Source organism: Asterias rubens, chromosome 3, assembly GCF_902459465.1.
Source record: "Asterias rubens chromosome 3, eAstRub1.3, whole genome shotgun sequence".
NCBI classification, from domain to species: domain Eukaryota; kingdom Metazoa; phylum Echinodermata; class Asteroidea; order Forcipulatida; family Asteriidae; genus Asterias; species Asterias rubens.
In genome coordinates, this window is record NC_047064.1 from 20,728,067 (window position 1) to 20,755,826 (window position 27,760).

The 27,760-nt window shown below is 38.2% G+C and overlaps 1 protein-coding gene and 1 long non-coding RNA gene across 4 annotated transcripts; both read right to left on the reverse strand.

Moving 5' to 3' along the window:
* Positions 1-1,693: 1,693 nt before the first annotated feature.
* Positions 1,694-6,006, reverse strand: LOC117287808. 3 transcript variants are annotated; one of them, XR_004518849.1, is made up of 5 exons: positions 5,420-6,006; positions 4,934-5,010; positions 4,380-4,449; positions 3,297-3,383; positions 1,694-2,372 (listed from the first exon to the last, which is right to left on the reverse strand). It is a non-coding gene; the product is annotated as an uncharacterized LOC117287808 (long non-coding RNA). The 3 variants fall into 3 exon arrangements; XR_004518848.1 differs by having other exon boundaries at positions 5,415-6,006; XR_004518847.1 differs by having other exon boundaries at positions 4,934-6,006.
* Positions 6,007-18,040: 12,034 nt separating this feature from the next.
* LOC117288478 (microfibril-associated glycoprotein 4-like) lies at positions 18,041-19,000 on the reverse strand. Its single transcript, XM_033769355.1, has one exon. The coding sequence runs from the start codon at positions 18,998-19,000 to the stop codon at positions 18,041-18,043; it is 960 nt and encodes a 319-aa protein (XP_033625246.1).
* Positions 19,001-27,760: the final 8,760 nt, after the last annotated feature.

Here is a 27,760-nt window from a genome sequence, read left to right on the forward strand (position 1 = left end):
GAGCTGCAGAAACAGCAAAATGTTGCTAAGAAAATTTCTTTTTATGCCTTCTCACAGCTCTATGAAATTGGCCAGAAATTAAGTCTTGGTGCAAGACGTTCTTATACATTATCTACAACTCAATAGTGCCTGGCACCTCACCATTTGTTAGAAGCAACAAACCAGTCAAACACGAACTCAAGTTTTCTAAACAGTTCCCCCTATCGTTTGATGGTTCGAGTCGTAACAGTGTGCTCGTATAGGGGGAAGTGTGACAATAGAGTGTTAACTTAGGAACAACGTCTTGCACCAAAACTAATTAGATATAAACTACATCATGGTACATAAAGTAGGCACTAGATAATACTATTCCTATCAACCCCTACCCCCCCCCCCCCTCCACTCCAAGTCTCCTGACAACTTTCTTAAGCAATTACCTCAGCCAATATCGAGCACTGTATATCAGTTAAGAATTTGGTACTTTTTGTTTTAACTCGTGAGTGACTTAATACTTGTGTGTCAAGACACCATCGTAAGAATCGCACAGCATTGGGTAAATTTTGCAAATATTGTGTATTGCGATTGAATCGGTAATCACATAGTGCACAATTATTCGGTTATGGTTCATTAGTTGTGGTGATATATTAGGTGAAGATATTAGTGTGCAAATGGGAAGTTATTTGGGTGCAAAGTATTGTTTGTGAAATTGTAGCACCAAGTGATTACCGATTTTGTTTTTTTAACTGATCACTGTATTTGATCGACGCTGTACAGCTCCCTTCTCTTTTTGAGCAATGCGGAGCTGCATTCAAGAGGAAAAGTGTATCTGATAAGTGTACTTGATTGGCTGAAATAATAACCAAGTAGGCCAATGAAGTTGTGACCCTAGAGTCTCTAGGTGTCATTGATTGGATGAAGAGAGTTGTGAAAAAAAGAGGTTCCAAATGGGTTTGACCCTCTGCAGTGCCTTGCAATTTTTTTTTTTTAAACGCAAGAATTTTGAGAGCAACTTTTGCTTTTAAAGTATCTAAAATTTGTATGAAGTACTGGGATATATCATACTGTCAAGTACATATTTTACTATAAATTTGAAAAAGTAATGAAAACGCAAAAATAGTGGCACAATTATTTATTGTCTTTAAGGATACAAGACGTCCCAACTCTCTGAACCATTCTTGTAAAGGCATTTTCTTTATGATCCCTCAAATGCACTTGAAAGCATAAACACCCAAAAGCTATAACGTACTAAGATAAAACTACATATTAAGCCCGGTTTATTCTTCCTGCAAATGTGAAGCGAGTTTAACGTCACAGGGCTGTTTTCGCAGCGAAGGTTTCGCAAGAGTCAGCCCAACTGTTGGGAAATATTCGTTGCGAATTTGTGAAGTCAAAATTCGTATCACATTTGCATTCGCAGGAAGTATGAACTGGGCTGTACATATTGAAGATAGTCTGTCCCCTCTATGCAATGAGAATAAGAACTAAACCAATCATAAAACTCAAAACTTTTATCACGGTTTGACCATCTAGTTTACCATATACACAATATCATTTTCAAAGGTCTTATTCTCATTGCATAGAGGGGCCAGACTATTTTTATCCAAGCCTCTGTTTGGCTAGTGAGTTATATGAATTGATCAGGGGAGAAACTAGATGGTTGCAACTTGATAAAAGTCTATAGGTCTACAAAGCCATGTCCGAACTGGCGGCTACAGCTACGACTAGATTTTCACTTCATCAAGCTATGAAGTATAGGACGTTCTTAGAAACGCAATAGCAATAGTCGTAGGCGTAATCGTACTGGGCTGTACATATTGAAAATAGTCTGGCCCCTCTATGCAATGAGAATAAGACCTTTGAAAATGATATTGTGTATATGGGAAACTAGATGGTCAAACCGTGATAAAAGTCCGAGTTTTATGATTGGGTTCTGAGAACCAAACCTCATTTTCAAAGGTCTCATTCTCATTGCATAGAGGAGCAAGACATTTTTCATCCAAGCCTCTGTTTGGCTAGCGAGTTATATGAATTGATCAGGGGAGAAACTAGATGGTTGCAACTTGATAAAAGTCTATAGGTCTACAAAGCCATGTCCGAACTGGCGGCTACAGCTACGGCTACGACAAGATTTTCACTTCATCAAGCTTTGAAGTAAAGGACGTCCTTAGAAACGCTATAGCAATAGTCGTAGCCGTAACCGTAGCCGCCAATTTGGATACAGCCCACGGCTCTAGTTGTCACTGTGATCCGGATGATGTTGATCCTCCTCTTGATTAGACTTGCTCCAGTCAGTCCTTAGCTCTTGTCCATAAGATCCTCAATCCAGCCAGAGTCTTCTCTCATCATCTCAGGCTGATGTCATCATGATGTCATTATCAAGACTGTCTCCCAATCTGCAGTTTGAAATAACTAAACAGATTATTATTTGATCACTCTCACTGAATCTATTAAAGATGCTATGTCAGATTTTTGGCCGATTTAACCCAAAAATTTTGATTTAAAATTCAGGTATTTTGATGGGGGGTCGAGAAAGTTACAAGCTTTCATTTGAGCCATTGCTCGAAAAAGTCCGCCAATAATTAGTAGCAGTGAAATAAAGTGCTCAAAATTAGTTTTTGTCGGGATCCCGACAATATATCACGTGACCAATTCTTATGTGTTTTGTAAGAAACATTTTAAATTTTTGTCATGGTTCCTGACCATTAAAAGTAAAAGTTAAACTTGTTTTCGTTAGAGCGATTGATACTCTTTGGAATACCATTCACTCAAAAAATATATATTTTTTACTGTTTGGGGCCAAAAATCTGACATAGCATCTTTAAACAAGGTCAGCAGCTTAAACAAAACCTGCAACGCATCTCCTCCGTTTCTCCGATAATGTTTTCTTTATCAATGAGTATGAGTCACCATTTTGTGAGGCTTCATTTACCATCAATTTTGAGCCTAAAGGATACTGAAAAAAATCAAGTACACTATGGCTGGCATGGATCGATCCTTTATTTTGTAAGAGTTTCATTGAAGAAGTAACATCAAGTTTTGGACGGACTTTCTAAAACACTGAGCAAGTGGGCCCAATTTCAAAGAGTTCCTTAAGCAGAAATAAAAGGCCCTGTAAATTGTCTGCTTAGCAGAAATGACCAGGATTCGTGAGGGGTATTTTTTCTCTTTATGGATGTGTTCTTGAGAAAATCTTGTGCATGATTGTCTACGAACAGATGGTCTTTCTTACAAAATTTGAAGGAAAAAAATGCACTGAGCTAACGGATTTCAAGTGCTTTGAATTCGATAAAAACTTGAAGGTCAAAGGTCTCAGGTACCTGGTAGTGGTCATTCCTACTATGACGATAAACATAGATGACATCAGTCAGGCAGGTTCACTAAGATCACCATCTTGCACCAGAAAACTGAATACAAAGAAAATAAGTAAAAGTGGTTTTAACATTTTGTAGTGAATTTTCAGATTTTGAGGAGTTTGAGAGCAAGCATTTAAGAACTGCTAAAATTCAATCCAAACTTTTGTTCAAAAACAAACACCTGTATGATGTGATATCAGCCAACTTTCTCCCTTGAAGACTAAAGTCCAACGTGTGGGAGATTAATTTTAAGAAGTAACTAACTAAAACTAGTGAACTTCTGGGTACAACCAAGTGTAAAATTTCTTTTTTGAGAAGTGTTGGCTCTGAAAAGAGCTGATGGGGTCTGGATGTTTCAAACAGAATATACCATAATTGAAACTAGTGAACTTCTGGGTACAACCATGTGTAAAATTTCATTTTGGAGTAGTGCTGGCTCTGGAAATAGGGGGTGTTGTCTGGATGTTTCAAACAGAATAATCCATAATTGAAACTTATAGTGAACTTCTTGGTACGACAATGTGTAAAATTTCTTTTTGGAGTAGTGCTGGCTCTGAAAAGAGCGGGTGTTGTCTCGACGTTTGGAATAGTATACTCTGCTTGTCTTCAGGTGGGTTTCCATACCATGCAGAGCTTCAATTGTCACTTAGTTAATTTGTTTGATGATCACTTGTAACTGTTTAAACCAATCATATCTCCAAGCAGCCTGGGGTAAGAGACCGTTTGTAAAGCTCTCTTTGGTAGTTAAAGGCAGTGGACACTATTGGTAATTACTCAAAATAATTATAAGCATAAAACCTTTCTTGGTGACGAGTAATGCGGAGAGGTTGATGGTATAAAACATTGTGAGAAACCATCTAAACGCACACAACGTCGTGTGACAAGGGTGTTTTTTCCTTTCATTATTATCTCGCAAGTCAATGAACGATTGAGCTCAAATTCCACAGGTTTGTTATTTTATGCATATGTTGAGATACACCAACTGAAGGCTGGTCTTTGACAATTACCAATAGTGTCCACTGCCATTAATTTCCAGTCAAGCGTTACCTCAATTCAAATCGATACATTACCAAACTCCTTCCCATGCCAAAGTGACAATGTCCATCGCCTCTGGTATCTGTGATAACAAAGAAGTTCTAAAGACATTAACAAGAAAGTTGCCATTTTATTTAATAAACAATGTTTACCAACTAAATCATCAGTTGCTACAGTTTTTTTAGAACTCATAAAAATAAGTCAAAACTTTTGCTCCTTTGAAGGTTTCAGACCCAATACATGGGAGACTGCATTTTTTTTTTAAAGTAAAGTAATAGTGTGGAGTAATTTTCTTCAATTTTTGATGGTGTTTGAAAGCAAACATTTTAGAACTCATAAAACTTGGTCAAAAATTGCCAACAGCAAACATTTTGAAGAAGTGAAATCGGCTATTAAGGTGCTCCTTTGAAGATGTCAGGTGCAATGTGTGGGAGATTTAAACTTGTTGATGATCGACTGCGTCCAAATGTTTGTACTAGGTGGGCCGAGAGACCTTTGTAAAGCTCTCTTTTGATAATTCTCTTTTCTGATCAAACTTTACCTTGTAACTTAAATTGATACTTTACCAAAATCCTTGCCATGTCTGAAGTGAAAACTGCATTGATGAAGAGACCTCTGGTATATGTGATAACGAAGAAGTTCTCTAAAGACATTGAAAGAAAGTTTAATCGTTATAACCAATGTTTACCATTTTAGTTAAACTCAGGTCAGTTGCTACTGTCAACTAGTTGGACTTTTGTTTCCAACTGTTGTATCCAAACGGCTTGAGATGAGAGAGATTTTTTTCATGAATTTTAAGATTTTGCAAAGTTTGAAATCCAGCATTATAGCTACTAAAACTTCATCCAAATTTTTCGACCAACATATGACTTTAAGAAGTGAAGTTGCTCCTTTGAAGATTTGAAGCCCAATGTATAGGAGATTAAGTCTTTTAATGGCTGCTTCTAATCGTACCAGGTTGGGTGAGAGACATCCCAGTTCTTAAAAGCTCTCCTTTTGCGATTAACTTTCGGTTAAACTTTATCTCAACTTAAGTTAATACATTACCAAACCTCTTGCCATGCCAGAAGTAAAGAGCAGTCACCTCTGGTATCTGAAAAGAAAAAAAGTTCTGAAGAAATGTTAGCATTAATTTTTTATAAATCATGTTTAGTTAAGCTTACCCGATAACTCACCCAAACATAAAATCTACTGTGTCTGAGAGATGGCACCATCAGATATGTCCAGAAATGAGGAGATATCGGATGGTGGCATCTCTTAGACACCTTAGATTTTTAGTTTGGTAAGTTGAAGGTAAGCTCAACAAGAGTCAAAAGGAAGGATTGGGTACACCATGGAGGAAGAAAATAGATTCTTCCTCCGTGGTTACACCCTACCATTACCTCATATCTTACCAACCATCACTTTCTGAGCGTCCAATTCACCACAGGATGGAAACAAGCTTTCTGCTGGAACAAAAATAAATCAAGTTAGTTGAATTTAGGGCGAAAAGGAGTTATTCAGAGGGAAGAAAACGTTTTTTAGTCACTGGGAAATGAACGGGTGTTATTCGCTGTGAAAGGAAAAGTTGGTTATTTTGGTCCGTCTACCCACCCTGAACTTACACGGCCACACCTGACCTTACCCGACCTCACCTGACCTAACCCAGGCCTGGAATTTCATCTTTGAGAAGGCAAGGCCATTTTCATTTTGAAAAGAGCACTTCAATTGTAAAAATCTTAAAGTCTATGGGAAACTTTTGAAAGGGCACCAAGGCCAAGGGCAACAGAGGTCATGGCCACCGTGGCCTTCATGAAATTCCAGGCCTGTTTAGTCATACTTAACCTGTTGGTAATCGGTGTGTACTTCAGGTAGTTTGGTCCATCTCAGACCATCTCAGACCACCAATCATCTCTGCAACCAATCTGTTGAAATACAACACTTAGTAATTGGGTCTGGCCCCAGAGATCACTCTGGCCCCCTATTCGTCAAATTCAACACCTCATCTGTATTTGATCTCTATAAATATGTGTACTTTAATGTATAACTTTGAAAAAAACTGTGTCATTACCGTTGAATGTTAGAAATCTGTTTGTAGGAACCCTAACATTCATACCTATAACACTAGGGCTTCAGATAAACTTCAACTAATTAAAGTTAGGACAACTCTCTACCTTTCAACTGTAAGATATCAGAGACCTCTCCTTGGAATTAAATTTGATCTTCATGCCCACTTACTTAATTAAGAGTTTGTAAGAAGTACTAAAAAAGCAAATTCTTCTTAGTTAACGATAACTAGGAGCTTTATAAACTTTTACTTAAATTGCCATATAACTCAATATTAATAAAACTGTGGATAGTTATTTATTCTTCTTAATTGTATTTTTTTACTTGTCAGGTTATGAACAATTATAAAATTAAATTACTCAATAAGTAAACCACATAATTATTGCTAATTTATCTATTTTTAAAACTCATGATTGAAACTTGTTAATTATATGTCTTCTTTTCGTTGAGGCCAGACCCTGTGCAAGCCTAGGCTTCCTGTTTGCGACCTCCTTATACTGTTATTAAGTTAGTAACTATTAGTTTAACCTTACATTGTACATGTACAAATGGTATGGAAATAAAGCTGAAACCTGAAACCTGAGAGTTCTATTTATTTATTTATTTATTTATTTCCTTTATTTACCCAGGGTAATCCAAATGGGTAAAAATAATTAGTTTCCATTTGGGCCCTGCAAACAAACTAACATATTAAAAGTAAACTTAAAATCACGTGATAAAATTACGATATAAAAGCATCCTCTTCTTAGGTTACGATAACTAGGAGCTTTATGAACTTTTACTTAAAATATTGCCATATGATTCAATATTAATAAAACTGTTAAGTTATGGATGGTTATTTTTCCTTTAAATTGTATTTCTTGACTTGTCAGGTTATGAACAACTATAAAATTAAATTACTCAATAAATAAACCACGTAATTAATGCTTATTTATCTATTTTCAAAACTCATGATTGTAACTTATTAGTTATATGTCTTCTTTTTGTAGAGGCCAGACCCTGTACAAGCCTAGGCTTCCTGTCTGCGACCTCCTCTTACTGTTATTAAGTTTGTAACTATTAGTTTAACCTTACATTGTACATGTACAAATGGTATGGAAATAAAGCTGAAACCTGAAACCTGAGAGTTCTATTTATTTATTTATTTATTTCCTTTATTTACCCAGGGTAATCCAAATGGGTAAAAATAATTAGTTTCCATTTGGGCCCTGCAAACAAACTAACATATTAAAAGTAAACTTAAAATCACGTGATAAAATTACGATATAAAAGCAACCTCTTCTTAGGTTACGATAACTAGGAGCTTTATGAACTTTTACTTAAAATATTGCCATATGATTCAATATTATAAAACTGTTAAGTTATGGATGGTTATTGTTTCTTTAAATTGTATTTCTTGACTTGTCAGGTTATGAACAACTATGAAATTAAATTACTCAATAAGTAAACCGAATTGAATATTGCTTATTTATCTATTTTCAAAACTCATGATTGAAACTTATTAATTATATGTCTTCTTTTTGTAGAGGCCAGACCCTGTACAAGCCTAGGCTTCCTGTCTGCGACCTCCTCTTACTGTTATTAAGTTCGTAACTATTAGTTTAACCTTACATTGTACATGTACAAATGGTATGGAAATAAAGCTGAAACCTGAAACCTGAGAGTTCTATTTATTTATTTATTTATTTCCTTTATTTACCCAGGGTAATCCAAATCGGTAAAAAATAACTAGTTTCCATTTGGCCCTGCAAACAAACTAACATATTAAAAGTAAACATAAAATCACGTGATAAATTTACGATATAAAAATTTGCGTAAGTATTTAAGAATGTTACTGAAAATTAAAAGCAATATAAACAAAATTAAGAGTAAAACATATCACAAGAGTGATATCACTAATCAACCAAGGCAATTAAATAAGACGTAAGCCAAGTGATCACTAAGATTACATTTAAACGAAAGTTTCTTCTAGGCCAATTCTATGCCCTATCTAACCAACTTACCATATACTTACAACAATCACCTTTTACACCAAGACGGGTTGTACATGTATGCTTCGTCTTATTCTTCTTTTCTTCTTCGTAGTTCTGGTTTCTCCTCCTCCTCCTTTTTTTTTTTTTTTTTTTTTTTGCTCGCTTCTCAATTTATCGTTTGCCTGCTGCGCACGCTCTCAAACTAAATTTAATTCAAATTTTTGTTTTCATTTGCTAGGCTTGCATATCGATTCGCTAAAAATCAATTGATAAAATCCTTTTGTCAGAAATATTAAACGGTTAATTTAAGTCAAATAAATTAATCAATTTAACATCCCTAACTGAAAGAATTTATCAATGATTAGTTTACTGCAAATGTACCATATGTTAACATGGTTTTACACTTGGGGGAGGGGGGGGGGGGAGGAGGTGTCATTTAGTGCTTTTGGTTTTTAAAATAAAAACACTAATTATAACTAGTTTGTGCATCAGGCACACTGAGATAATGTTTTTTCTTTATTGTTTTCATATCTTTAAAAACTCTATTTTTTATTTGTTATTAAAAAAAAAAAACTGACTACAAAATTACCTTTATAAGTTCTCTAAACTGCTTGGGACACAAGGGAATTAAACTTTAAAATGACAACAAAAGATGGTTATTGGCTTCCTCCAAATCCTGGGAAATGCTCCAAGAGAAACTATTTTAAGGCATCACTCTGGCCACGACCAAAATGCCCTCAAATCAAGAAAACTGGATCAGAATAAAAGTGGATGGCTTCACCATTGAAAATATTAGTAGACAACACCCTGTACGACTAAGGGAGGAATTGGGTTAAACCTTTTCTAACTAGTAGCTACATGTACCTTCTTAAAGTTTGACAGCCCTCAATAAGGGCAAAGCCAAACTGCCATGGGCCTTTTGAAAGGTAGCACTTAAGTTCTAGGCCTTCTCTATGTCCCTCTAACCACTTACGTGCCATAGTCACCTTTAACATCAAGAGTGGATGAGATGGGACGTCTTCTTGTGTCTTCGTCTTCTTTCTTCTTCCGCTGCTTTTTTTGCTTGCTCCTCAATGTGCGCTCCTCTCATGCGCAGCAACCGAAGCGTGGTAAATTTGCTGCGCGCATTTTCTACTTGCTCGCAATCATTGATAATATTTATTGAGAAGAAATACTAAATGCATGATTTAATTTAACCATTTTAATATTACGAAAATTATCACCTATCACGTATACTTCAAAATGCTCCATCTTAACATTGTTTGACACTATTTTGGAGCAGTCTCGGTAAACACTATCTTACATTTTTTCTTTTTGTAAAGTTTAATTCTGATTTTTTTTTTATCTAGCTCACTTAAATAGTAATTATGCACCTTATCTTTTTGATTGCAGTCAATTGATAACAAGTTTTCATCAGAAATATTAAAGGACTAATTCAGCTTTCCAAATTAACCTTTTTAATATTCCCAACTGAACAAAATGTATCATCATTTAAGTCTATACTACAAAATGTTCAACCTTAAAGTACTTAACTACTTGAGAGTTTGCTTCCATTACTTATGATTTTTAGTAAAACACTAACTTGTTTATAAAAGTTATTCTAAGGGAAAACAATATTCCAAGGGAAAAAAACTGTCGAGTGGTTTTCAATATCCTAAGTTTCCTAGAGTGGAGAATTATTTAAAATTATCCAAACGCTATAATTTTGTTTATAGTAAGCTTCAAGATTTTTAAAATTAAGTTATCAATGGGTCTCTAAATAATTTTGATAATTATCGAATTAAGCAAATGTATAACTTTAAAATGACAACAAGTTCAGATTCTTCAAAACCCTGGGAAATGCCCAAGAAAAGGTTTTTTAAGACATCACTCTGGCCACGACCAAAATGCCCTCAAATCAAGAAAACGATAAGAAAATAGGGGATGGCATCACCATTGACAATATTAGTAGACAGCATCAACAAGTACTGAGTTGAACACCATGTAAGGAATTGGGTTAAACCTTTGCTTACCATTAATAGCTTTCTTTTTAAAGTTTGCTCGCCCTCAACGAGGGCAAAGTCAAACCTATTGAAAGGAAACACGTAAGTTCTAGGCCTAGTCTATGTCCCTCTAACCACATCTGTACCATAGTCACCTTTCACTTCAAGAGGGGATGAGATGGGATGTCTTGTTTCGTCTTTGTCTTCTATCTTCTTCCGCCGCTTTTTTTTTTGCTCGCTCCTCATTCTGCGCTCCTCTCATGCGCAGCAACCAAAGTGTGGTAAATTTGCTGCGCGCATTTACTACTTGCTCACAATAAAAAAATTATCAAATTTATAAAGAAGAAATTATAAATGAATATTTTAAATTAACCACTTTAATATTTTAACTAAAAAATAGTCATCAATCGCGTTTATCGCAAAATGCTCCATCTTAACAATGTTTGACAGTATTTTCGAGCAGTCTTGAGAAACGCTATCTTACATTTTTCTTTTTGTAAAGTTTAATTCTGAACAAATGATCTTGTTCCATTATACGGTAATTGTTTTTATACACCTAATCTTTTCTCTTTCAATCAATTGATAACAAATTTTCATCAGAAATATTAAAGGATTAATTCAGCTATCCAAATTAACCTTTTTAATATTCCCAACTGAACAAAATGTATAATCTTAAAAGTCTATATTACTAAATGCTCTATCTTAATTTTTCCCATTTTGGTTTTGCTTCTATATTTTTATAAGGCTACAAATGATTTTTAGTCAAACAGTGTATGCATCAGGTGCATACTGAAGTATCACTTTCAAAGTTTTTCTTAATTTTAATAGGGATGGGGCTATTTATTTTTATAAAAGTTATTCTAAGGGGAAAAAAATACTTCAAGGGAAAAAACTGTCGAGTGATTTTCAATATCCTAAGTTTCCTAAAGTATAGAATTGTCTAAATTTATCTAAACGCTTTAATTTTGTTTAAATAGTAAGATTAAAGATTGTTTTAATTTTATCAATGGGTCTCTAATTATGTTTGCTAATTAGCAAATTAAACATGCGAATGTATAAGATTAAAATGACAACAACATCAGCTTCTTCCAAACCATGGGAAATGCTCCAAGAGAAACTATTTTAAGGCATCACTCTGGCCACGACCAAAATGCCCTCAAAACGAGAAAACCGGATCAGAAAATAGTGGATGGCATCATCATTGACAATATTAGTAGACAACATCAAAGAAAACCGATAGGTATTATTAGTGATGAAATGGGTTAGATTTTCGGGTTAGATTTTCGCTTACCACTTAACGTCATCTTAATGATCTTGTCTTACCACTTTGACGACTTGTAAACCCATACCACACAATCCATAGACATTTCTTCACCCAGAGGGCATGTAAAAGTTTCAAAGTTCTGACAACAGTCAGAATAAAAGTTTCAAAGTTCTGACAACAGTCAGCAAAAAAGTTTCAAAGTTCTGACAACAGCCAGCATGAAAGTTCTGACAACAGTCAGCAAAAAAGTTTCAAAGTTCTGACAACAGTCAGCAAAAAAGTTCTGACAACAGTCAGCATAAAAGTTTCAAAGTTCTGACAACAGTCAGCAAAAAGGTGCTCAGTTCTGAAACACAAAACCGAGTCACTTTAAACGACTTTGACGACTTGTCTTTTCACTGGGACGACTTGTAGCCACTTGGACGACCTCGTTGTAACCTTGGACGACTTGACCAAACCCATACCACACAATCCATAGATCTTCTTTCTTCGCCCAGGGCAGTGGGCATTAAAAGTTTCAAAGTTCAAAGTGACAACAGTCACAAAAAAATGTTCAGTTTTCAAATTTAAGCCACATTTTCAAGCTATTTTAGTGCGGTGTATGCAAAGAGCATCTCACACCAACTTGACGGTGCTCGCAAGCAAAAAGCGAAAGTTCAACAGGAGAATGCAAGTCCATTTTGTAAAAAGTTAATGTTCTACAGTTCTGGTTGTCTTAAAAAAATGTACAAACCCCCGGAACCTTCTAGCCCTACTCGCAAGCTCAACGTCAGAGTTGGTCCATGCCACCAGCGGGTTGGTTGACTACACCGGTGACAATTCTGTCCAACTTGGAGGAATTCTCAACTAGCAAAAACTCCGTGGGAGTTTTCAAGCAGGTCGTAAACTCGACTACAAAATTAGACTAAAATGTGAGAGTTGCTCGTGAGAGGCTTTTGGTAAAAAAAACTTGACCAAAAGTCCTCACTTTCGTCTGAAGTTTTAGGTACATTTTACCTTCAGAAGTTCATAAATAATGTTCTGAATGTGACTAGTGACTACTCAAAGTTAGAAACTCAGTTTGTTTCAGTGAAACTTTGATAGAGTTCAATCCGATAAAAGCGAGGTCCAAATTCAGCCATGAAGATTCGCCATGTTGCCCGTTCGCCGACTCGTGTAGAACTAAACCATGCGGTATTCGCTGCGTCTTTTTTCCTGCTTTGTCTTTTACCAGCCAAAAAGCGCAGAGACGATAAATTAGAATAACAATACGATTTGCATATACCTCAATTGGCTTGGTAACATCTGGGCCAATAACAATGTAAGGAATTTCAAAACCTCAGCCCGATTGGATGATAGACCCGCCCGGTTGCCTTGCTCTGGCGGTGCAACTTACGGTCCGTTGTAGAATAGAATTATGAAATAACTGCACCAAGGATAAAAACTATAATATTTTTTGAAAGTTTTTCGCCCCAAAGTGTTTTTAAATTGTGTTGGGTTAGAGAAGACCGCTCTAAAAATGCAGGTGGTACGATTCCCATCCAAGGGGGCCCTGGCTTTGTTTCTCCTCCAGAGGGAGACTCAACAGTAAAAGGAAGGAACAGCGCAGAAATCTACGTTTGCACCGATTACTGTCTGTGTTGGCAAAAACACTTCATTGTTGAAGATCATACTAAGCTTAGAATTTATCATCCGCTACACATCTGGGCCAAATTGCAAAAAGATGTTAAGCAGAAAATAATGCAAAGCTAATTTCTTTGCTAAGCAAAAAATAAGTGGGACACCAGTCGCAACATTCAATATGGAATTTTGGCTAGTACCCAATTTATGTTATAAGCACGATTTGTCTGTGCTTAGCAAGGATGCTTACCTGCTTTATGAAATTGGACCTAGCCCAGACCCCAATTTCATAAAGCTGTGAATCTGGAAATTCTGCTTGAAAAATTTTCTTTGCTCAGCGAAAAGATAGCTGGACAGTATACAATGTAAACATATTATAATGTCTAATTGAGTTGGGGTGGTTCTGTTAACATTATTAAATGTTTGGCTATTAGGGGCCTACGCAGTTTTTGCTTAGCAATTTGTTTCCTGTGCTTATAGCCAATAGCAAAGGTTTCCAATTTCAAAAATATTATAAGCATTAAACTGGCTAAGCATAGAAAAATCTTGCTTAACAAAAACTGGTAACCAGCTAAAATTCCAAAAGGTGAATTTGTTGCAACTGGTGTCACACTAATTTTGCTCGGCAAAGAAATTTGCTCTGCAGTATTAACAGCTTTAGGAAATGGTCTAAAGTGTCAATAGGAAAACAATTATTGTTTTCATCATGAGAGGCTAGCAATACGATTTGCATAATACTATAATGGGAGACTTTTTGAAAGCTCTGCCACTAGAGGGCAGCAGACCTACCAGGTAAGGGTGCACAACTCCTATAGCGAACAATGGTAAATGCTAAAAATTCACAAATACTCAACAAATATTTAGAAGTCTCTCAGCCTCTTGAAAATTAAATCAGATACATTGTCATACAACTAAACTTCAGATTTCTTCTCAATTTTTGGTAGGTCAGCATTTTGGAATTTTTGCTAATTACCCTAGAAGAAACACTCCCAAAAACTCATGCACACCGCTTGTTATCCTTGGGGAACTAGTGTCCAGTACGTCCTGTTCCAGAACAGTTTGGTTTATGCTGGCATTGTGTTATGAAAAACAAAATACAGTTTGGCTAAATCTAAATACAAAATCACAAACACGCAAAACAAAAGGTATTTGCTGTCAGTGACCGTCACTCATGCTTCTCCAATTCCTAAGTTGTTGACATTACCTGGTGAAGAGCGCCCTCTCTTGGTGATTGGCAGATAGTCTAAAGTTTCCCATTGGCTTGGTAACATCTGGGCCAATAACAACAATGCAAGGAATTTCTCGAAAGCTAAGAAACCTCAGCCCGATTGGATGATAGACCCGCCCCGTTTGCCTGACTTGCGGTGCAGTTTACGGTCAGTCTTATAATAGAATGATGAAATTCATGCACCAAGGATAAAAACTATAATATTTTTGGAGAGTTTTTCGCCTCACATTATTTCTAAATTGTGTTGGGTTAGAGAAGACTGCTCTAAAAATGCAGGTGGTTCGATTCCCATCCAAGGGGGCCCTGGCTTTGTTTCTCCTCCAGGGGGAGACTAAACAGTAAAAGGAAGGAACAGCGCAGAAATCTATTATTGTCGGTGTTGGCTAAATCATCTTCATTGTTGAACATCACTCCACCCCTATCATTAGGTCTACCACACACCTGGGAAAATTGTCATAACGCTGTTAGTGTAGCAGAAAATACTGCTTGACATTTTCTTAGCTAAGCAAACAATTAGTGGGGCACCAGTTGCAATCATGTCAACTTTATGGAATTTTTGCTGGTTACCACTCTCTGCTAAGCAATATTCTTCTGTGCTTAGCAAGTGTTTTTTGTAACAGGCTTCAAATTGAGCCCAGGGTCCAATGCCCAATTTCAGAAAATTATGCATCATGACATTTTCTTTTCTCAGCAAAAATTGAGCGAGGCATGAGTTACAACAATATAAACATTGAGTTCTTGCCGGTGTCGTATGCAATTGCAATACCATCCGGAGGACATTATTGCATATGCAATAATGTCCGCTGGACGGTTTTGCATAAAGTATACAATCGTGTCCTCCCAGACGCTGCTGCATAATGCCATCGTGTCCGCCCGGACACAATTGCATTATGCAGTTGTGTTCGCCCCAGTGCAAAACCGTCCGTGCAATAAATTAAACGCCCTTCGATTGAACACATTCGCAATTTTTTTTTTGCAAGCTAAGTGCATGTCATGAATGCCATAGGAAATGTTCGGCCGTCGGGTATTCGCTGCAATCATAAAATACGTGAATATTCATGCTGCATTTCGCTTACGATGTCCACTGGACGGTTTTTGCATAGCAAAATAAGATTGCGAATGCAAAAGTGTCCGGAGCGGACAGTATTGCATGGCGGACACAATTGCATCTGACACCAGTACTCAAATTCTGCTATAGCAATGTGTTTCCGTGCTTTGACAAAGTTGTTATTAAATTGGGCCCAGCTGGGTCCAATTAAATACATCTTGAAATAAAATACTTCATAAATCCTGTAAGCACGAACAATTTTTTTAACAGAATCTGAATAAAGTTTACAATGAATTGCAACTGGTGTCCCACTCAATTTTGGCTAAGGAAAGAAATTAGCTAAACAGTATTTTCTGCTGGTGAGCTTAATGAAATTTGGTCCTGGATCCAGTTTCATGGCTCTACTTACCTAAGAATAATGCGCTTGTAGCACACAGTTTCTGGGACGTGAGTACAATGTTAAGCAAATTTATGAAATCGATGTTTAGTTCAGTGTGTTGATTCTGACTGAACCGCCTAAACATTGTACAATGTGTTGCTTTATAACAAAATCTTACCTAAATAAAAAGAATACCATGGTAAATTAACCTTTTAAATCCCACACTGCGTTTGTCCAGCAGTAATAGATCAGCGCTTATGCATACTCATTAAAATTTTATTTTTTACTTTTTCTAATGACCAAATATCATGCCTGCTGACGGAAAGGTCAGGTGTAGAAACATAAACAAACACAATGTTTAGGATTGACTATTCTTATTCTACTGTTTTATTATTATTATTGCACTATTGGCTACAACCAACGATTCGTTTTGTACAATCAAATGGCAACAGCTTAATACCTGGTCACGTTTAAAAGAACTACACTCCAAATTACTATCAATTTGACAAGTAGGCCCATTCTCCCCTTAACAATAATCTTGTACCGGACCGGGATATCTAGCAACATCACTGTTATCTAAATCGTTAGCTATTATGCAAAATTTTTAATTAATTAATCAATTAAATAATTAATTTTTTCAACAAAACCTCCTTAAATGAAGAAGATACAAAATATTTTAAATTATTAAAATAAAAGGTGCATTCATAAACATAACCCTGACACTCATGATGGACGACCCCCATACCATCCAGACAAAGTATGAAACAAATTGATCTGAGCAGCTGACCGAGAGTACCAAGATCATCACATGCAAGACACTGGTTACGAAACAAAACTCAACTGAGACTATCACACCATAGTCTATAATACATACTTTTTGGTCAGATTTAAATTTCCTTCTGAAATAATGCAATTAAAGTCACCTGGAAATAGAGCTTCTTTTTTTTCAAACATAAGAGTATTATGTTTAGTAACAATAAAACAATTTTTTTAAGTAATTGTTTGTATCGATTTATATGTTTAAACAATAGATAAAGTTGTTTGGTACGTACAGTAAACACACGTGCAAATACATTCTAGTCCAAGTCGTGAGTTTGTACGTTTCGAAAACAATTTATTTCTTGCATTTTTCCGGCAGTGACGACCAAGTGTAGTGCTGCTAGATGCAGCAAAACAACTGAAGATGGGGTCAGTCTGCATGGCTGGTCAGACTCGCAAGAGCAATAGTACCTAGTGGTACGGTCCGACGTCTTTTTCAGCGCTGTGCAACATTTTCTCTTCTAATATCGCGCCTCGATTGACGTCACGAAAAGCGCCCTCTCGGGTCGGGCCTACCCTTAAATTTGTAAATAAGATAAGAACTAATTTTTTAGAACCTTATTTAACTGTTTATTTACATTCCTACTCATCCACTAGGGACAAAAGCTTTATTTTGACAAAATACCACTTCCAGGTAACTTTATGCAGCGAGAAACCCTGTGCAAGCTAAAACTATTTTTTAAATATAACAATTAAAAAGTGTTAAAGTAGTAGTTTTATAACATCATCAAATGCTTTCGGGCAAACAATGTGCAGCCTTTAAAATGACATATTTTTATTAAACAAAAACCTGGTTAAGTCAGCCCCAAAAAGAAAAAAAATAGGAACAAAACAATGCTTCAATTTTATTTAAAAAAAAAACATTTAATCCCTTCAACATCAGGGTTGATCAAGTACAGCGGGACTGATAACTAAAAACCCCGGGGTCAGAGCTGACCTGGATCCTAATTCCTAGGTATCCGGACCACTTTATGGGTCAGGCTGACCCCGAACCGACCCAGAAACTTGTTCAACCAAGAACTTGGTTTGAGCTTGCATCCTGCGGCATTTTCGTGACCCCTAAGATCCGGTGCTCCAAAATCTGCACTGTTTTTGTTGGTTTGTTTGGAGGGGGGGGGGTACACTTCGGTTGCTTGTACTCTAAACACATCAGGGTCGTATTGACCCGGATTAAAGGTCGAGGGGCGTGACCCATTCCGGATCAAGCCACATGACACATGACACACGGATCCGGGTAAAGTCTGACCAGTTTTTACAGTGTAGAAAATATTAAATGTATTATTCTATTAATATTGTCAATAGAGATGATTCTTTGGGAATGCCAAAAGTTTGGGTTTATACGAGTTCCTTCATGGACATGTAGCACTTTTTCATACTATACCAGTCTTTCTTCCACTCTTGCCATTGCAGCCCATGTGCAACTGGTTCCTCTCCTTGCTGGTAGTATATCCCATTCAGGTGCGAAGAAAGACATCCCTTGAACCACCATGCCCCACCAGCTCTGACAGCGCAGTTTGCAGATTCAAGATGTTCAAATACGTCATTGTCCCTGTCCTTGGTTGTGAAGTTTAGTCCATTATGCCACGCCAGAGCATCACCAGCAGGACTGTTGGCATCGAAGGAACCAACGTGAAGGGTGTATAGGTCACCAGATACAGCAAACTCTTTGTAACTCGCCCAAGCCGTTCCGTTCTCCCAATCCGTTAGGCCTACTCTTAGTTCCCATTGGCCCGACTTAGTCAGGGCTTGCAGGATGTCATTCCCGAGCCAGAACTCACCAGATGGATCGCCAAAGCCAGATTGGTAGGTGGCCCAGTCGCGGTAGAAGTCAACAGAGCCGTCTTGTCTTCTCTGGAACACAATCCAGCCTCCTTCATCAGTTTCCATGTCACAGTAGACCCGTATGCCATCAGTCAGACCAGCAGGAAAGATGGTATAGATGCCATTATCACGATGACCAGCTGTGTACCACATCTGGCAACTGGTGTACTGGTTACGTGTCATATCATAGTAGGCACTTCCATCCAGCTGGATGAAGTCAGCAGGACTGTGATCTCTTGTAGCGTTATTCAACTCACAAGATTTGTTACTGATGTGGTAGTTGAATGAGGCACACTGTCGATCAGAAGAGCAGTCTCGCCCACAGAACACTGGAGAAGATACAGTCTTCCATTCATACTTGTGATTTATCAAAGTGTGGTTGTACGTCAAGAAGAAGATGGATTCCCTCCATTGAAGACACTGGCATAACTTTACCAAGAATGCCAAAATCCACACTGAGATGGTAGCCTTCATTTTGAGGAGCGATATCAAAACAAACAAACTTGTGTCCGCGAGCTTTTATAATATTGTCTAATAATCTTGCCTCAAACTTGACTCCAAAGCGCATTTATAGGTAACACGTCTTAAAGCTGTCTTGATAGTTTGATGATTAAAGAAGTTCGAAGACGACTCTAATCATCCTAGTGTGTGTTTGGTTCTTCAACAAGATGTAATTGTCTAAAAGTCTTGCCTCAAACTTGACTACTAAAGTTGCATTGGGTTACGTCTTCACGATATTGATGGTGGTTTGACGATAAAAGAAGACGACTCAAAATCACCAAGATGTGTATTCTGCCTCCAACCGCGTCTTGAGTGAAATATTTTGTGCGAATCTTCGTTTATGAGGAGCTTTTGATGAAGTATCGTGACGTACATTAAAACCAAGGCAACCAATCAACATCGTGTTTGTAAGTTAACAAGCCAGTTTAAAGCGTAAAAAGCTTCAAGATTGCTAATTTAATTTTATACACGTATAAAGAACAAAGGAAATACAATAAATTATTATCTATAATGAAAAGGTATCAACAAAGTACACGCAACGTAACTGCAGTAAATTAGTTAAAGGTTTTAATTAGCTGTCCATCTTGGGTCACTTGATGGTCAATTTTGCCGGCGATGGTCACCTTATTGAATTAGTTGATCTTTCAGCTCCAATATAGTTGAAACCAGGGTACAAACCTGGACAGGTGTTATTGCTATAGGCACGTGCTATTATTTAGGAGCTTTCGTGATTGTGGTGTTGCAATTAATAGGAGCCTTCGTGATGGTGGTGTAGCAATTAATAGGAGCCTTCGTGATGGAGGTGTTGCAATTAATAGGAGCCTTCGTGATGGAGGTGTTGCAATTAATAGGAGCCTTCGTGATGGAGGTGTTGCAATTAATAGGAGCCTTCGTGATGGAGGTGTTGCAATTAATAGGAGCCTTCGTGATGGAGGTGTTGCAATTAATAGGAGCCTTCGTGATGGAGGTGTTGCAATTAATAGGAGCCTTCGTGATGGAGGTGTTGCAATTAATAGGAGCCTTCGTGATGGAGGTGTTGCAATTAATAGGAGCCTTCGTGATGGAGGTGTTGCAATTAATAGGAGCCTTCGTGATGGAGGTGTTGCAATTAATAGGAGCCTTCGTGATGGAGGTGTTGCAATTAATAGGAGCCTTCGTGATGGAGGTGTTGCAATTAATTTTTAGTCAACATGCTACAGTTCCCTTGACAGACGTCTTCTGTGCTTAACACGACCCTATAGAGCACGTCCATGGGCAGCCCTTAAATCGCAGAACTCTGAAAAAGCACACCATGAAAATGGGCCCTTGCCGGTTAGTCACGCAACTGCTCAATTTCACTGGTATAACGATAATGAAAATACAATTACTTTGGTCCTTCATCAACCCAACTTTTCAAATTAAGCTGAAACTCGCGGTTTCAGAACAAAAGGATAATAGCTATTAGCAAGTGCTGCTTGCTGGCGGCCGATCCTGAGCAATTTGCACAACTTTTGTTTGTTAATTAGTTAGCCTACACTTGAAATAGTTTTACCTAAGTAAAGGGTAAGAAGAAAATTGCTAACTGTATTAAGGACACGCCCTGTTTGCACCAACTAAATACTTCTTATTTTCTCTTTTAAGCAGGTGCATAATATACATCACTAAATAAATATATTACAAAACAGTTTTCATGGCTCGGGAGGCTAATTGTTTTGTTTTGTATACTCCCCAGAGACTATTAAAAGACACTGAACACTATTGGTAATTGTCAAAGACCAGTCTTCTCACTTGCTGTATCTCAACATATGCATAAAATAACAAACCTGTGAAAATTTGAGCTCAATCGGTCATCGAAGTTGCGAGATAATAATGAAAGAAGAAAAAAACACCCTTGTCACACGAAGTTGTGTGCTTTCAGATGTTTGATTTCAAAACCTCAAATTCTAAATAAAAAATTATGAGGTCTCGAAATCAAATTCGTGGAAAATTACTTCTTTCTCGAAAACTATGTTACTTCAGAGGGAGCCGTTTCTCACAATGTTTTAAACTACCAACCTGTTTCCATTACTCGTATTAAACCAAGTAAGGTTTTATGCTAATAATTATTTTTTCCCTTTAAACAAAGGCATCGAGTTCGAAGCATTGAAACAACTGAACAAAGTTTCTCAGACAAAGTGAAGTCTGTCCCTTTGTTTGATTATATGGCTCAATAAGAGGAAATTGAATTTGTCAGGTGAAACATCTTGGTTGTCAGGGTGATTGGCAGCCACCCCACCCCACCCCCGGAGATTCCGTTCCCAAAGATTATGTTCCCCATTGCAGCAAGCTGTGTACAAATTTCTTCCGATAGCGCCCTCCTTTGAATCTCTGTGCCAATTTTATCTTGGTTTCTGAGGGTTTTTAGTTCATTCTATGGTTTTTATTTTTTATTTGTTGTCCGTTCCTCTTATCGTTGCGGTGTTTTGTTGTGGGTGTAGTTTTTGTTTTCAATAGTCTGGTTTTGCTTGTGTTTTAATGTTTTCTGTTGTGTGATTTTAAATGTTCCAGTGCAATCACCTTTTTAAATGTTATATTGTATAATTATACTTTTTATCGTTGGCAGGGGTTTGGTTTTACACATCTTTTGATGACAGTTTTTATACTTTTGTTTTAATGGCACTTTTGGTAATTACTCAAAATAATTATTAGCACGAAACCTTACTTGGTAACGAGTAATGGGGAGAGGTTGGTAGTATAAAACATTGTGAGAAACGGCTCCCTCTGAAGTGGAGTAGTTTTCGAGAAAGAAGTAATTTTCCACGAATTTGATTTAGAGACCTCAAGTTTAGAACTTGAGGTCTCGAAATCAACCATCTAAACGCACACAACTTCGTGTGAAAAGGGTGTTTTTTTCTTTCATTATTCTCGCAACTTCGCTGACCGATTGAGCTCAAATTTTCACAGGTTTGTTATTTCATGCATATGCTTAGATACACCAAGTGAGAAGACTGGTCTTTGACAATTACCAAAAGTGTCCACTGTCTTTAACCTTGACAGCCCCTGTACAACATGTAACTATTGTGTATGTCTAAAGATTTAAAATAAATAAAATAAATAAAAATCCTCCTCCAGTCCATTATGCATGGTTTCTCCTACAAACAGTTTTCCATGGGACACTGGGTTAAAGGAACACGTTGCCTTGGATCGGTCGAGTTGGTCTTTGAAAAGCTGTAATAACCTGTAATAACCCGCCCCTTTGAAGCCCTAAGACTAAGAGGGATTTGACAAAAAGTGCGTCTAAATTAAAGTTATTATATGCTGCATTTTTATTAAGCGTAATTCCCTTTAAAGTGGTGGAATGCTGCCTAAAACTCTACGAATCCAAAGATTCTCTTTTTTTTCTGTTGTCAACCATTATTGTACGATGCTCAAACACCAAGGAAATGTAATTTTTGTTAACCATGCGTGCACAAAATTTGTGACTGTAGCTTTATTTTTTGCATTAGGGGCCTAGTCCCTTTAAGAATTCCATATTTTATCAGCGGGATATAGCTCATAATGTTTTCTCACAAATCAAGAATAATGAAGGTACATCTCCCTCTCTAGTCGACCGAGGTTGGAATCATGTTGAGATTTGCTTATTCTTGTCTATAAGGCCTCATTTATCTGGGTTACGCCGATGTCCCTATAGCAATAGGAGACTTTCCAACGCTAGGCGGCAGCAGACATACCGGGTAAATTTCCATTGTTTACGTAGTTCTGAACATGCACATAATTCTGAGAACAATGGATTTACCCGGTAAGTCTGCTGCCCTCTATCGTCCCAGAAAGTCTCCCATTACATCTGCATAGCTGAGCTTTTGTCTTCCCCCTGTTTCACATTCCATGTTTTAGTGACCAGGGCTCTATTTTAAAGCCATCGGACACTTTCGGAACAGAAAAAGAAAAGAAAAAGTTCACAGATTTACATAACTTACAGGGTTTACAGAAGGTAATGGTGAAAGACTTCTCTTGAAATATTATTCCATGAAATGCTTTACTTTTTGAGAAAACATTTTAAACAATATCAATTCTCGATATTGAGAATTACGGATTTATTTTAAACACATGTCACGACACGGCGAAACGTGCGGAAACAAGGGTGGGTTTTCCCGTTATTTTCTCCCGACTCCGATGACCGATTGAGCCTAAATTTTCACAGGTTTGTTATTAAATTTATATATAAGTTGTGATACACGAAGTGTGGGCCTTGGACAATACTGTTTACCGAAAGTGTCCAATTGCTTTAAGCTGTAAAGCAGAACATACTGCCGGGCAAATTTCTTTCCTGAGAACAAAAATTAGTTGGGCACCTGTTGCAACATTGTAAACTTTATGTAGTGGGGCGGCATAGCTAACCTATCGTGCATTTTGTGATAAAAGCATCAAATTTGGCACAGATGTAGAGAATAGTATTTTGAACAAAACTGGATATTGGGCCATCGCAAATTCCGTCCCTAGGGGCCGTGGCGGCCATTTTGAAAAATGGCCGCCAAATACTACTGTTTTATGGGCATATTGGCTTAGAAATCAACACCAGAATTTACAAATGTCATTAATAGGCACTTATCATCTTCTGAAATGATTGTGTAATAATTTAAGCAATGTTAAAAGCACATTAAAGGGGCATTTTGCATCTTAGAGGGGCATTTGGCCACTTTTCACCAAAAAAGACCGCCAAATACCCGTTTTAGGGGCATGTTTGCATACAAATCAGCACCAGCATTTACTAATGTCATTAAAAGGTACTTAACATCTTCTGAAATGATTGTTTAATAATTTAAGCAATGTTAAAATCATATTAAAGGGGTATGTTGCATCTTAAAGGGGGTATTTAGCAACTTGTCATCAAATTCTTCCATTTTGCAATCGTCTTTTTCACATAATAAAAACACAGCAAAATAAAAAACTCAGCAAAAAGCTCTGGAATGATAAACCTATCCTTTTTATCCAATTAAATTAAAAATTGCAAAAATTGTTAAATATTAACACCCCTTTAACTCATAAGTTATGTTAAGATCAGTAGAATAATATTATGATTGTTTCTCAAGAACCTAAAAAATGGTTCACTAGTCATTATCAACTAAAAATGTCGATGTCGGGATTGCTGTACTATTATTCGGCCACCGGGGATCACAACCATGATGGAAATATTGAAGCTACGATCTCCCATTGTGGTCAGTTCAAATCAACTTGTCACAAGGCCCCTTCACATTCCCCACACACGTCTGTGCATTCAAATGCAGATATGATGCATGTGCACTTTTCTCCACACATTCTTGTGTTGCAGTACATCTTACGAGTTCATAGCAGGCTTGGGAGGCATCTGGTAGTGTTTTCCAATACGGTTCAAACAGACCATCATCTGTCTCGGTCCAGCCCCATCTGGTGAAAGGAAGTGCTGGATTGAGAAGCATGAGACAGGAATCTAAAGAGCTCTGTCTTGATGCTGTCTACACGAAGACGTTCTTGCAAATTCTTGGTATGGCAGTTTCTGCAACTGCACGTCTGCGTATGCCCTTCTCACGCTTTGCTCTAGCTGTACCTATCAGGAAATTGTCAATATACGCGATACCAGATCGACACGTGACGCTTTATGAAACTGTGAGGTAAATGTTTGTAATGAAGGTATTGTTTGTATATTTCTCAAAGTCCTTAATAGCTGCAGCAGGCCTTATCATCAGTATGATAACTGATCCATCAAGAACTATGCTGCTAGTCATAGGAGCCTCAGAGTGTTCCTCACTAAATTGTTCCAAGCACACAAGAAGATCACTTTTGGTACATAGATACAGGTTTCTGCCACCATAGAGTGCTGGGGAAATGCTTGGTTCTCGTGTCAACAAAATTCTTCCAGGTTTCCGTATCTATTCTGACAGTCAATATAGAGCAACTGAGCGAGAAGAGTGCCAGGTCAGATTTAAGTGAAGTTATCTGCTGCTTTCCGCTCATGGTGGTTGGTTTTAGTAAAGCGTTTAAACAGCTTCAGCTTACTGGATGGATCACATCGTTGAAGGTTTGACCTTTCCATAAGACATTCTCTGATGAAACCTTTGAACTGTTCTTAACCATTTTCTTAGCATGTTGCACACTCTGAACATGGTCTGCAATCTCTTACTAGGAGGTCAGTGCTCCATTCTCGAGGCAAAGCCGATATCACAGAGACAGGTGTGGATGGCACACGATGCCAAGAGAAGGGAGTTTGCAGCGGATCTACAGAGTGGTGAGGATATAATGCACTTCTTTAAGATTGCCAAGCAGATGGCAAGGAGCGGCAGGATGTGACTGGTGCGAACGGTGTCAATAATGACGATTGTAGCATGGTGACGGATAGTGACCTTCACTATCCGTCACCAGCAGGTGTTGAGAAAATACACGGAGCGGTTGCTTTATGTGGAGAATGAGTGAGACAGGGAGGTGGAAAGTGGAGTGTGGAGGGTCCTTTTTGCCTCCTCTGAAGCTCACCAAATCTGGGAAGGCCGCTGGTCTATCCGGAGTGTCATGGTTGGTGAGAAGTTGAATGCCTCTACAGGTGTCAGCTTACAGTGGTTGACGGCATTTTGGCAGAATTACACATTCCCGCATGCAGCACAACATCTTGGTTCCCCTGTTTATAGTGAGGGTGACCCTTTGGAGTGTGGCTCTTTCAGAGCAATCAAGATCCTGGATCAGGCGATGAATGTGTGGGAGAGAGTACTTGAGGTATGGCTGAAGAAGCAGGTGGAGATTGATGAGATGCAGTTTGGCTTTATGCCGGGAGAGGAACTACTGATGCCATTGTCATTGCCAGGCAGGAACAATTTCTGGCCAGGAATAAGACGCTATACCTCAGATTTGTTTATCTTGAGAAGGCTTTTGACTAGGTACCAAGGAAGCGGGTTGGTAAGGAGTGGCTGACAAGAGCTGTGATGATGTTTTGCTTTGGTGCTAGTACGGTGGCGAGGACAGGCACAGGGGATAGTAGGAGTTTTAAGGTGAAGGTTGTTGTATATCAGGGCTCGGTACTGAGCCCCCTGGTGCTTGCTACTGTTTAGATGTGGTGTCACAAAGACGTGAGGCAAGTTGCCTGGGACATGACAGACGACCTGGTTCTTATAGCAGAGACAAGAGAGCAGTTACAGGCAAAGATGGCAACATGGAGAGATTTTCTGGGTCTGAAGATCAGTGCTGGGAAGACCAAGGTGAGGGTTAGTCAAGTCAGGGATGGGTCAATGACAAGCTCTGGTGTATGGCCTTGTGGTGTGTGTGGGAAGGGTGGTGTGATGGTAGTCTTCATGCTGCCAGCGTCACGTTCTCCTGTAAGAGATGTCGGGGTGATAGTTCACAGCGTGAGGAAGAGAGAAGCGGGTCCAGAGGTCTGTGGCGACATGTATGAGCTAACTGGGTGACATGCTGGGTGCAGCATTGACATCACGCATGAGGAGTGGATGGGAAAAAAAATTGACACCAACGGCGCAGCCCCTGAAGATGATGGGCCAGGTAATACACGACCTGTGATGACTGAAGCTTCATGGTGTACGGCTGCGAAACATGGCCCATGGGGGTGGGGCACATCCAGCAGATGGAACGAGCAGAGGTGAGAATTATCAGGTGGATGTGTGGGGCGTCTCTGGCTGACAGGCTGTCAGTGAGGAACTGAGGAGGAGAGTCAGCATCGGGATCAGCATCGTATTGGGGAGGCACAGGCTGAGGTGATTTGGCCGTTTGGAGAGATAGGAAGATGCAAACTGGGTCATGAGGTGTCTCAGAATAATTGAGGGTGGGCCCACTTCAGTTTGCCGACCAGTAAGACGTGGCAGAGCTCTGTGTCAAATGACATGGAACTAACTGCTTGACACCTCTATCTGCTTGTACAAAGTGTGTAGTTACTTATTGATAGTTGCCAACAACTTTGCAGACCTGTTAAACAGTTTCGTAGCCGCATAGAAGCTCACTTTCAAGAAGATTTTGCATAATGATATAGAGACAACATTGGCTTTTGGCGGCCATATTGGCGGCCACTTTGAAAATTGGTCGCCAAAATTACTCCTCTATCCGTACAAAGTGCGCAGTCACTTATTAATAGTTGCCAACACCTTTGCAGACCAGTGTTGTAGCCTCGTAGAAGCTCACATTTAAAAAGATTTTGCACAATACTATAGAGACAAAAGTGGCTTTTGGCGGCCATTTTGAAAAATGGTTGCCAAATTTACCCCTCTATCTAAAGAAGGTACGTCGTCACCTATTAATAGTTGCCAACACCTTTGCAGACCAGTTAAACAATTATGTAGCCGCATAGAAGCTCACATTTAAGAAGATTTTGCATAATAATATAGTGACAAAAATGGCTTTTGGCGGCCATATTGGCGGCCACTTTGAAAATTGGTCGCCAAAATGACTCCTCTATCCGTACAAAGTGCGCAGTCACTTATTAATAGTTGCCAACACCTTTGCAGACCAGTGTTGTAGCCTCGTAGAAGCTCACATTTAAAAAGATTTTGCACAATACTATAGAGACAAAAGTGGCTTTTGGCGGCCATTTTGAAAAATGGTTGCCAAATTTACCCCTCTATCTAAAGAAGGTACGTCGTCACCTATTAATAGTTGCCAACACCTTTGCAGACCAGTTAAACAATTATGAAGCCGCATAGAAGCTCACATTTAAGAAGATTTTGCATAATAATATAGTGACAAAAATGGCTTTTGGCGGCCATTTTGGCGGCCATATTGAAAAAAAGGGCCGCCAAAATGACTCCT